The 12,500-nt window shown below is 46.2% G+C and overlaps 1 protein-coding gene across 1 annotated transcript in view; it reads left to right on the top strand.

Annotated features, from left to right (window-relative positions):
* atp8b2 (ATPase phospholipid transporting 8B2) overlaps positions 1-12,500 on the top strand; it is a 68,836-nt gene that overhangs the window by 2,444 nt on the left and 53,892 nt on the right. The window contains exon 2 of the mRNA XM_062539100.1: positions 1,535-1,602. Within this exon, the coding sequence (XP_062395084.1) occupies positions 1,535-1,602 (68 nt within the window). The remainder of the gene's footprint in view (positions 1-1,534; positions 1,603-12,500) is intronic.

Raw genomic sequence — 12,500 nt, 5'->3', positions numbered from 1 at the left:
TTCCAGTGTGTGGATGTGCTTTCTTCATTTCTTTTCTAAATGATTAGGGTATCTCAGGTGTGTACAGTGTGTGTGTGGGGGGGGGGTTGGGGGGGAGGGAGTGTGTGTGTGGGGGGAGGGGGGGGGTAGTCAGGTGAATTGCATGCACAATGTGTAGGCTAATTCCAACTATTGAGTCTCACAGTCTCCCTGTCTAGACAGAACAGCTACAGTATATTCATTCAGGCCTATCTAACCAAGCCACTAACATTAATGCAGCGATGCAGTAGGCTAGCATCTATTCCCTGTGCGGTGTGCAGTTACACTTGCATTTCATTTTCAGATACCTGTGTTGGTCTATCCAACATAATGGCTGGCAGTCTACCCTTGTACTGTTTCCAAATGGTTCACAGCAGCAACTGCAAGCTGTGGGCCAATGTCTATGGCTGCCTGGTGAGCAGAGGGGTTGCATTTCGGGGAAGCATGTGGGCGGATTGTTTGTTTGCTTGAGAAAACGCTCAGGCAGCATCCCCTCGGTGTTATTACGGTGTGTATTATGCAGCAATGTAGCGTGCCCACATTTGCCATTCCGGTGTCCTGAGGCACATTTATTTTTTATTTTTTTTAGTTTAGAGTTAATTCAAGTAAGGGACTGCAAAAGAAGAATCTTACTCTGTAGGTGCTTTTATTTTACATGTGATGCACAGCTGTTTGTGTGTGTGTGTGTGTGTGTGTGTGTGTGTGTGTGTGGGTGCGTTCGTGTGGTTGTGTGTGTGTGTCTGTGTGTCTGTGTGTGTGTGTGTGTGTGTGTGTATGTGAGCTGGCGTCACCTCTGACACAGACAGACTGAGAGATCAATGGGCCAGCATACCCCCGAGAGAGAGAGAGCGAGCTGTCAATATGGAGCCCTGTACCTCAGCAGGCGGCCAGGCAAACTGTTTCCCCACTTTGTTAAACTAATTGAGCTGCCTCTTCCACTTTTTTCCCCCATACACATTACATCCTGTTTGTTTATTTCTTTCTTTATATGATTGAATGAATGTTGTTGTCGCCCTATTCAGGTGGACTGCAGGCTAGTTTTGCTGTCTAGTTTTGTGACAAAGAGCGGAGCATTAATGAGCAATAGCAACAGCCTCCATCGCGTAGTCAAGCTGTTGCTGTGATTTCGACTTCTATTTTGTCCCCAGTTCACTCTCAGGCCCAGTTCCTCAGTGTTCGGTCAGAGAGGGGAAATGGCCTGTCGGCCTATTTGTGTGAAACTGTTGCGACTGTTGACTGTGTGTGTGTGTGTGTGTGTGCGCGTGTGTGTGTGTGTGCGTGTGTGTGTGTGTGTGTGTTTCTGTGGCCAGAGGGCCTTTTGCGGTGTTGCTCTGCTCCACAGTGAGTGAGGGATTAGATAACCCAGAATTCCCTGACTGAGCTGTCTGTGTCCCCGGTCTTACCCTTGAGATCCTGTTGACGATTGTGTTTTTTTTTGTGTGTGTGTGTGCACTTGTATGTGTTTTTGATGTGTGTGTGTGTGTGTGTGTGTGTGTGTGTGTGTGTGTGTGTGTAGACTCTCTCATGGGACGGAGTGGTGGAACCTCAGTGGTGTGGAGATGTTCAGAAAGAGACCCCCTCCAGGTAAGACTTTGATTTCTGCTTTCTCATGCTTGTCACAGTCCGTGCATAAAGCTGACATTTTAAGGCTGAGAGACACAATTACACTTTTAAGTGTAAACTGCTTGATTTTCCACAACCAAATGCTTTACAGTTTGCAGTGGCAGTGACTGTGTCATTGTCAGGTTGCATTGAACACACATATCTGGTTGCCTTTTCCATTAATCTTTCATTGCAAGTAAGCATCTAACGTCACATTTTCTGAACTAAATTAAATATAAGTGATTGTTATTAACAAAATATACAGGATGATTTAAGCAGTGTCTTAAATTGACTTTCAGTGTTTCACAAAATATCCTCCCAAATCAAGACCAAGTCTTCTAAAATACTCTTATCAGACACAGCTTGCGACAGAAGAGAGACAAAGGTGTGTATGCCGCAGTGATAACTTCTCTCTCTTTAGGTTCTTGAAGGCTTTTTAGGACCCAAAGTACTGGAGACAATTGATCCACTTAACTTTTTTGGTGAAGCCTGTCATGTCTAAGGCTGACTTGCTATAGTTAAATCCAGCCAAGGCCTGAAACTTAAGGGCCGTTCACACCAAGAACGATAACGATAACTATAAACAAATATCGCTCTCGTTAATATGAATGACAACGTTCACACCTAAACTATAACGATAACGACATGAAGAACGATATTGTTGTTGATCACTTTCAGAGCGATTTTGAGAACGATAAAAAGCTAACAGCCAATCAGAACCCATAATATTCTAGCCATCACATTCATTAACATAAGAAGAGACTTTTCTTATCGTTGGCCAGTGTGGACGCCTTTATCGTTATGGTTATAGTTAACGTTATCGTTATCGTTCTTGGTGTGAATGGCCCTTTACAGTATGAGCCTCCATACTGACCCTCTTTAGCCATTCACTCTCATCTCATACAGTATCGTTCTGGAAATGGCTGCCTGGTGGTTATGATTACCTCATGGTATCCGTACTATAATAGGCCATCATGGCTAGTGTGGTTTCTAATTTCCACACTCCAATGATTAGTGCCTTAGGATGGAATGGACCGCCCACGGTGAACACTCACAGAACAAAACCGTGTCAGTGAGGATTTGTTGTTGAGTGTGTGTTCTCATTGCTGGAAATATGTTTCATCGTTCTCATGCTCAAAAAGCTCAAACTGAGACCTAAATTAGCATTTATCAGTACCTGACCTAAATAAATAACCTGTCCTTCCTTCATTGAAGCAACAGTTACATAAAAGGCTGTTATTGTGGCAGAACAAGGTTTGTGCAGCATTTAAACAGAGGGCCACTGGATGTTTATCCTGCACTGATATTCAGGAGCACTGTTAATGTTCTCTCTTGCGTTCAAGCCATTAGTAGGACAATTACCGGTGTCCTCTCAGTAACTAAATTTAGGTCTGCTTGAAAGTGTGTGTGTGTGTGTGTGTGTGTGTGTGTGCGCGTATCCTTTATGAGTGTTGCTACTGCTACTGTTGCACCGACAGGCCCCTGAGCTGAAAGTATTCATGTCCTGCAGCTGCAGTGAGTGTTTGTGTGGTGTTTGTGTGTGTGTGTGTGTGTGTGTGTGTGTGTGTGTGTGTGTGTGTGTGTGTGTGTGTGTGTGTGTGGTTGGGGTGGGGGGCTGGGGGGGGGGGGTACAATGATTAGTTAAGTGTATCAAATTCATACCTACTTCAGAGTTACAATGCCACTATATTTGGATGGTTTCTCTGAATAAACATTAAATCAAGCTGGCACCAATGCCTGTTGTGAACAACCAAAAGCGAGAAAACTGCTGAGCCATGCCTGACATTTTCTTTGTCCGTCTTCCTCCATGCCTCCAAGGGAAGTGGGCTAACGGCTGTCATTAGATCACTGCTGATGTGCACTTAGGCCAGCTGTGATAATGGATCCAAGTCACTAGTCATCAGTCTTAATGGTTGTTGTAAAATCGTCACTTACTGATAGAACCAGTGCAAACCATGTGTGTGGCCCAGTTTCCTGCTGACCTTCCACCTGGTAAAGCAGGACCTCTCTGAGGTGTGCTGTATTGGGCAGTAATAGCAGATGGTACCTCATCTTGTGAAACTTGGCAACAACGGGGTGCTTTGTATTTTTTTTTTTTGTATATTTGTTTGTCTACTTCTATCAAGCAATTAGTTTAGTGATGACTTTAGACTGATGATGTCAATACAGTCATTACGCTGTTAATAGAAAGTCAATACAGTTTCTGTTCATCACCGAATACACTGAGAGCTCCATATACAAAGACAGTGCTAATATTGAGTTGAGACGGAACGCTGCGTCTTGCCATATTGTGTGGAATTGATTCATCTTTCATCTCATAATGTAAACAGTGATCATCGCCGTCTGTCACCGTCCTCTCACGCAATTTGCAGTGCCCATAGCTAAACAGTATTATTATATTACATTATGCAGTCTATCCTTTGATATGCATCATTGTCAATAAAAGAACCATTGGTCTGACTGGGTCTTCATTCATTGGTGGTATCAAAATTCATGAATTCCAGAGATGGCGAAAATTCATGGAGATTCCAGAGATGGCGAACAAAAGTTAAGGTTGCTTTTGACATAGGACAATGAAGAAAACTGGTGTTCATGAATACTGTTGTCTTCTCTGATTTTCTAAATTTCTCTAATTGACGCATTTAGCGCCAATTTGGATTATACCTGCTTTTAAAAGGTGGAAATATTTCACCGCAAAACAGACGTGCACTGTTTACATACAAAATACCTAATCAATCGCTATTAGCACTTCTCCCATGTTTTTCCGTGATACTCCCGCTTCCACCTTGACCGTCCCATAATCGCATTTGCATGAGTGAGAAAAGCGCAGTTCGCCGTTCTGCATTCCAGTGGCAGGCAAAAAGCACTTTCATTCGTGTGCATGCGGTCAGTTCTGTACATAAGACGCCATGTTTCAAGGTGCAAATAACGTCAGAAACAGGCGGTAATTCAGTGGTAATCAGGCCCCCCCTGAGTCTATTCTGACTTGACTAGTCTAGTCAATACTTAAGGTTTGCCATTTTAGAATAGCACATTAGTTGAAGTCCTGTGTCCATTTGTGTGTGTGTGTGTGTGTGTGTGTGTGTGTGTGTGTGTGTGTGTGTGTGTGTGTGTGTGTGTGTGTGTGTGTGTGTGTGTGTGTGTGTGTGTGTGTGTGTGTGTGTGTGTGTGTGTGTGGTGTGAGTGTGTGTGTGTGTGTGTGTGTGTGTGTGTGTGTGTGTGTGTGTGCGTGCGTGCGTGCGTGCGTGTGTGTGGTGTGACTCGTGTGAGAGTAAATCTGTGTGACTGACCTTGCCAGACTGAAGCCGGCCACTGTTGAAGGGCTGGCATCTGTCTGTGTGGGAGGTGGTCTGGTTTGTGTTCTTGCTCTGGTCTTCTCAGCGCCTGTCACAGATACAGTACTAAACGTCCAGCACGTTCCGCCGGTTGTTCTGTGTGTTTGAGAGGGACAGCACAGCACATGAAGAGATTATCACAAACATTCACTTGCCACAGTTGACAGAACGCCTCACATGAACATCCATAGTTTTATTTCTTCACAAAGATCACAGTTGGTCAAGGTCAGATTGAGACTGTCCGTTAAAATAATGTTACAACAATGAAATAGGTTGAATTTAAACTTTGAAATAAAGTTTTATGTTTTTCTATATTTGTGTGTGTGTGTGTGTGTGTGTGTGTGTGTGTGTGTGTGTGTGTGTGTGTGTGTGTGTGTGTGTGTGTGTGTGTGTGTGTGTGTGTGTGTCCTGGTTTGTGTGAGTGTGACTATGAAGTGATTGATGTTTCCCACACTGACGCAGAAAGAGTGTTATCAGCAGGATATCTGGCTGCACGTGAGTGTGTGTGCAGCCGGCTGGAGAGGCTGTTTAACTCTCTGGATGTGTCTCCAGCCGCACGAGACCAACGCAAACACTCTCTTCTTGCACGTGCACAGACACCTGCCTGGACCAATCCCGTTCTGCAGTGCTCCTCCCTCCTGGTTTATGCTAGGCATGACTGACCTGTTGTAGCTTGTGCAACTGACTCACACAAGATGCCATTGTGGCTCAGAGACTGTGATATTCGCAGTTTACTCATCTCCACGTCTTGAGCCAAGATGGCTGACAGTTACTTTATTCCAGTGACCTTTTTTCCCCTGCAGAGGCAGTTGCCTTAGCAACGACAGGGCCTCATTTTCATTGGCTGGCTGCTCAGCCAATAGTGTGCCTTCCTGATTAGGTCACATAGAAACAGCATCAAAGTTGGAGTGGTGGTGCTCTGTTTGATGCGAAGTGAGGGAGAGTGTTATTTGATATGGATAGTATGACAGTCTGCTTAGAATATCCAGAGGAGACTCATGAGTGATGCCGCAAGGTGTTATGTTTCAGTTTAATGGGCCATGCCAAGATAGTTTTCTCGAATTTGTTTGATAAACGTCAGAGCTGAAACTTACTGAAATACATGATAAGGTGTTAGAGCGGTAATCTAATTTCGTGATCATTGATTCTGATGCTTTTTATAACTCACGTAGTGTGCTATAATGCGGTTTTTGGAACTCAGTCGTCAAGTAATCCGATATGGATCAAACGCGTTTGTAATTGATACAGTCAGCGCAATGTAGACACCGAGGAATGAGAACGTCTTCAGGACTACCTCAGACCTAGTGACCTTAACGGTCTGCGGCAGAACTAGCCGGCAGGAGAGTGGCAACGAGATGAAATTGAATTAATGTCGCGGTGCCCGGCAGACGCACTCTGCAGCAGCTGTGGTGCCGTCATTTCTCGTGGACATCTCGACCTGCGCGAGTCTGTTTCTGCCGGTTTGGCGGATCTGGAGGATCCGTCAAAACAAATGCATTGTAACGGAAACTTTTAGAGGAACAACTCCACAGCCAATCAACATGACCGTTCCTAAAGACATCCCTGACAAGTGGTTCCCTATCGTTCTTCCACTTCAGCGGAAGAAGCAGAACCAAGTCGTCGGCGGTAAAAAGAAAAGAAAAGGCAAAGGTACCGAAATGTTTTAAACTTTTGTCTAAAACTCAATTAATTTGACATAGCGAGGTAGGCTTTTTAAGGCTGGCATACATAGCCTATAATTAAAATGTATTAGCTATAAGAAAGATTCCAAGTAATCCGTTGCAATAAAAGAACAAGTTCAACGATTCCTTATAAAATCTGCCTTCAAGCCTTCTGTCTGTTCCCCCCATTAAAATGATTCCTGTTTTGTTAATAAAAGTCTGTGCACTCTTCATCTGTTGTCATACTCATTCCCTCTGGCCTTCCTTCATGACCCCCCTCTCTCATGTCAAAGTCACTTCAAATACACCATATCCAGTGTGTGTGTGTGTGAGAGAGAGCATTCTGTCTCTCTACTCTCCTCTTTTAAGTGACCTTTAAAGTTTTGAAATGTCCCTACCACAAAGTGCATATTTGTGTGTGTACAGTATGTGTGTGAACTTTTTTGTCTTGCACTCTCCAGTGTGTGTGCGTGTGTGTGTGCGCGTGTGTGTGTGTGTGTATCTCACTGATCTCCTTGCACCTTCATGTCTCACTCCAGAGCCTAATCATCCTTTCCCAGCCTATGCCACCATTCAGTCAGTCACGCCAAGTCATTTTCACGTCCCTGTCCCTGTGCCAGACCACTCTCATCCTGGCACTGCCTCTCTCTCTCTCTCTCTCTCTCTCACTCACACACCCAGTTTACCTTGCCAGCAGGGCTGATGGTGTGCGACTTTGTGTGTGTGTTTGCATTTGTGTGTGTGTGTGTGTGTGTGTGTGCGTGTGTGTGTGTGTATGTTTCCCAAAGTGCGTTTAAATGGGAGAAAGTCACTTTGAGCAGGGGCCGTCTCTCTCTCTCTCTCTCTCTCTCTCTCTCTCTCTCTCTCTCTCTCTCTCTCTCTCTCTCTCTCTCTCTCTCTGTTAGTGTTGCTGCGTCATGGCTAACGCTAGCCTGCGCTCTCCGGGGTGCTGATTGTTCTGCTGAGCTGACTGTTGCCTTGCTGTGGGAGACCCAGTAATGCCACCCAGGGGAGCAGAGAGGGAATCCTGCTGCACGCCAGAGAGAACCACCTTAGGGCTTTTTTTCCCCCATATTCTTGTCTGCTTGTTTGTGTCATATTTTTAGCATCATCCATCTGTTTCTATGTAATGTGATCAGAGGGCATCTAAATGGTTTTTTTTGTTTTGTTTTTCTAAGTACAGAAAATGCTCAAGGCAGAGCCTCTGTGTGTTCTAGCGGTGTTGGTATAAGATCTCCATCATCTTTGCTGCACAGCGGCTGAAGGCTGTGTTCAGTTTGTGCTCTGCCTGGTCTGCATGCGGCTCCTGCCCACTTTCTGAGAAGTGCGTAGGTCCTCCAAAGACTGGGGCTGTCAAAAATGCCTGCTGCTCAGCTGAGGCTTGTTTATCAAATGTGGGCGCCTATATAACCTTCATTTGTGCCAGTAGGTCAGAGATGAGGTCTCTCTCTCTCTCCCTCCCTCTCTCTCTCTCTCCCTCATTACTCTTTCTGGAATGACCCAGTGAGTCAACTAAATGATGAGAAACGTTTCCTCAAGGTCAAGTGTATCCACTTGAGAATTAGTTTTTAGGGGCATTTGTCTAATGGATTCTGGCAGTCTCCTTGTTCCCCCCCCCCCCCCCCCCCCCATTTTCTTAAATGCTTTTCAGAAGCAGTGTTTTTCGTGTCTGTGAGTGTTTGTTTATTTCTGGTGTGCTTGTTTGCCCTGACGCACTGAATAAATCATTAGAGAGCGAACCCCTTAAAAACGTCCCCTCTGTGCCAGGCCAGGGGAGAGAGCGGAGGACGGTCCTTGGGAAGCTGCTGGCGATGCTTTATGGCAGGCCGGCGAGAGAAGACAGATGCGGACCCGAGGCTTGTGTCTGGGTCCTTGTAGCTGACGCCAGTGTTCCCAAACGAACGTCCTCGGAGAAAAGGAAGTTAGGACAGGAGATGAGCTGTATTACCCCAGCACCCCCCCCCCCCCCCCCCCCCCATCCGCAACGTCGTTAATCAATCTCTTTGGCGCCAATCGCCGTGGCAGCTCTGCTTGCTCGGCACCTAATCAGATCCGACAGCTGAAGATCGAGGTCTTATCTCTGTGTGTGTGTGTGTGTGTGTGTTTGCGAGTAGGTCTCTTTGTTTTCCTAACTGTCTGTGACACAGTTTGCAGATTGGGGCCATTCTCAGTCAATTGCCTTTCTATCCTGTTCATAACTCCTCCTGAATATCATATTCAAATCTTAAATCCGGAGAGACGTAGCATGAAAAACACTTCTGCAGTTTGGGGCAGTATTCCACAGTATGCCAGTGACTGTTTGACCCCTAGTCCATCTGTGTTGTGGGCAGAGGTTACTCATGGACACGCACAGGCCTCTCCCCACCTCTGGCTCTCCCCCCCCACCCCCCCGCCTGATGTGGGTCAGGCCTCGCCGGGCCTCTCAAATCCCAACTGACCCACATTGTCAGGGGGTGCCAGAGTAGCATAGCTTGCTGAAAGCGTGCGTTAAGCTAAATGAAAAGCGCATTAGTTGCTGATGTGTGGTGTACGGCGTACGGCGTAGCGCTTCGCTGGTTCACTTGGCATCCATCTCCACTCTGCTGCGGCAGCTCCTCTCCTACCGCCTCCCCTCTCACACACCAGGCCATTTTTCCGAATATATATTTCATGTTTTATGCAGATAGGTTCTTGCAGGCCGTCTTGCTCCTTTTTTTGTGTTCAAGAGGCCTGTCAAAATGTACACTTTCTAGTGATGAATGAAAGACATTCAGGAAGAGCTGAGCAGAGTGCTATTGCATTGGCAGTGTCTTGTCAGAAGATTTATGAAGCTAACATTTTTGTTTTCTTTTTGAATACCATTTGCAAAGTCCCTGTTAGGCATCCATCTACAGTAGACTGAAGAGAAAAGATACAGTATATGCCCACTGCTTCACAGTAATATTTCTCAAACTAGTCATTGTTTTGTTTTTGTTATAAGACCTGGAATCATAGCCAAATCATAGTGGCGTGATTGTTACAACCTTATCACATGCTCTACATGGCTGTATAGTCTATGGCCACATACTGTACTGTATGAACATGTGAATTTCGAGAATATGGGCACATATGAACGTGTGAATTTCGGGAATATGGGCACATATGAACGTGTGAAATTCGGGAATATGGCCACATATGAACGCGTGAATTTCAGGAATATGGCCACATATGAACACGTGAATTTCAGGAATATGGCCACATATGAACACGTGAATTTCAGGAATATGGCCACATAGGAACATGTAAATTTCGGGAATGTGTGTGCTGGGGAGGGAGGGGGGTTGTTGACATTGCTGCCACTGGCTGCTCATAATGCCCACAGAGTGTTGTTAGTTGTTCTGCATTGTCCTGAAGTGAGCTCGGGGCAAAAAAAAAAGCTCTAATGGGGAAAACAAGAAAGCCTTGTTGTCACGTGCAGCAGTGCCTTGGCTGGAGCCGCTAAGCAGACGCAGGCTGTGGGCTAATGCACTAGCACATGGTGGGTCGCTGAGAGCTGTGGCCATTTGATATCATTATGGCACAACTGTTGGTGATGAAGTGGGACACTTCTGAGGCACGTTTGCTATTATTGGGATACTTTAAGCTGTCTCTCTAGAATATGCACCCTAATGGAACTGAATATGGATTGCTGCCTCCGAGGCCCTTTATTATGGGCCGTAATAGGAATGTTTGACGTTGTTACGGTGAGCAGATGTCCTCTTTTTCCAGGACACGTCCTTTTTTTGAGACTTACTGTAAAAGTCTTCCAGGATTTTGTTCTTCTAGCACCTCAAACGTGTTTACAGCGAATTTGCATTGTGTTTCTCTCTGTCGTTCACAAATGAATACAAAATAGCCTTTTGAGGCAGCGTTTTCTCTCGTGTCCTCTTTTTCACAAACCAAAACACAATCTGGTCACCTTGGTCGTTGTAGTGTTATGTGGTTGAAAAGGTTTGGTATGATTATCAGCACTTTCTGGTCATTGACCTTGTGGGGTTAATGTGTCGCCTTCGTTAATTGAGCAGTGTGTTTTACAGTCTAACTGTTCGCCGCTTTTGTATGCTTGTGGTTTATGTGGTGTGGTTTGATTGTGGTGGAGTAAAAATATGTTGTTGTTTTGTTTTTTTTGTCACATCTAAGTTTTGGTATCATATGAAGCTCATCGGCATCCCAACGAGTGTAAATCTAGCTCTTTGCTGGCAACCACCGGCGAGGGCTCTCTCGGAGACAAGGTCATGCCTTGGGGCGCGTCCCAGGGGCACTGGGGGCTGTTTGCCTCACCCAGCCTCAGCATCGCCATCACAGGAATGTGTCAGCGCTGATGGGGGGAATGTGTTAGGTTAGGAGGATGGAGGGGCACCATGTTCTGCTGTTTGGCTACACCACCGCCGGCATACTGCGAAAGCACACTGGGGTATTGCGCAACACCCCGACATTGACCTGACTCTGCCCCCTCGTATGCAGACAGACAGTTAGCACACAGACACACACACACACACACACACACACACACACACACGCACACACACACACGCACACACACACACACTTACAGTACACACACACACACACAGACCACATACACGCATGCCACATATGCACAATTACAGACATGCATGCACACACACACACACACACACACACACACACACACACATACACACACAAAACAACCCTCAGGATGCCCTCAAGTCCTATGTATATGTATGAATCATCAGTGTGAGTCTTAGCATTGATTTGTGGCTTGCAAACATAAACATCATATCGCATAGTTGTCATCCTCAGCTCAGTTATATATCTGCAGAACGAATGGTCCTATCACATGTATTTATACATTAGTAAACAGATGGCTGCAAGGACACTCTGGCTAATTCATTTCAACTGGGGGGAATGAGAGAGGGGTAAGAGAGAGAGAGAAGGGAGGGGGATGAGAGAGGGATGAGAGAGAGAGAGGAAGAAAGAGGAAGGGAGGGAATCTTGTGTGAGAGGGGTATGGGCAGAGGATGAGTCAGGAAGATCAGGCACGTGCCGATACAGCACAGGGGGGTTGGAGGGAGATGGAGGACAGGGGTGGAGACGGAGGGGGTGCGGTGGGGTGGGGGCAGAGGCGTGAGGGTAGGAAGCAGGCAGAGCGGGGGTGGGTGGGTGGGTGCTCAGAGCAGGGTGACAGTGAGGGGGAGGCTATGGGGGGGGGGGGTACGGCAGTGGGAGATGGTGGACAGGGGGCACCTATCTGCCATAGAGAGAGAGAGAGAGAGAGAGAGAGAGAGGCATCAGAGAGGCATCAGAGAGGCATCAGAGAGGCAGACACTTATACATTCAGCTCAGTCTCTCCTCCACGTGCACACATACTCACCACCAACATGTGTCCCAGTGATTGCAGACCCTCATTTGTGAGAAGCTGTTGTTTTTCCATGCTGTTTCAAATATGGATTTAGAAAATGGCTAAGCTTTTCATTTGGAATTGAAATGATTTGGAATATGGCTTTTATGTTCAATATGTAGCATCTTCTGTGTGTGTGTGCGTGTGTGCGTGTGTGTGTGTGTGTGTGTGTGTGTATACTGTATGCACGTGTACGTGTGAATGTGAGAGGAAGTATGTAGAGGAACAGACCAGCCATAGCCATGTTGGTCAGTCACAGGGAGGTAATGTCCTGGATCTAACTGGCAGCGGTGTGTCTTTAACCAGCGTTTATTTGCTTCATGGCCCAGAGTGCTCTCTAATGCACCACATTAACCCGGGCTAAAGCCTTTTCATTGGACTAAACACACCGGCTGAACGGTGGAAACCGATCCCTCCGCATATCGATACACACACACACACACACACACACACACACACGCGCGCGCGCGCGCGGATGCTGCACATGGACCGCTCTTTCTGCGA

The sequence above is a fragment of the Sardina pilchardus genome, chromosome 6 (assembly GCF_963854185.1).
Source record: "Sardina pilchardus chromosome 6, fSarPil1.1, whole genome shotgun sequence".
NCBI lineage: Eukaryota > Metazoa > Chordata > Actinopteri > Clupeiformes > Clupeidae > Sardina > Sardina pilchardus.
The sequence above is the reverse complement of the archived record's forward strand: the minus strand, read 5'-3'. Positions and strand labels throughout refer to the sequence as shown.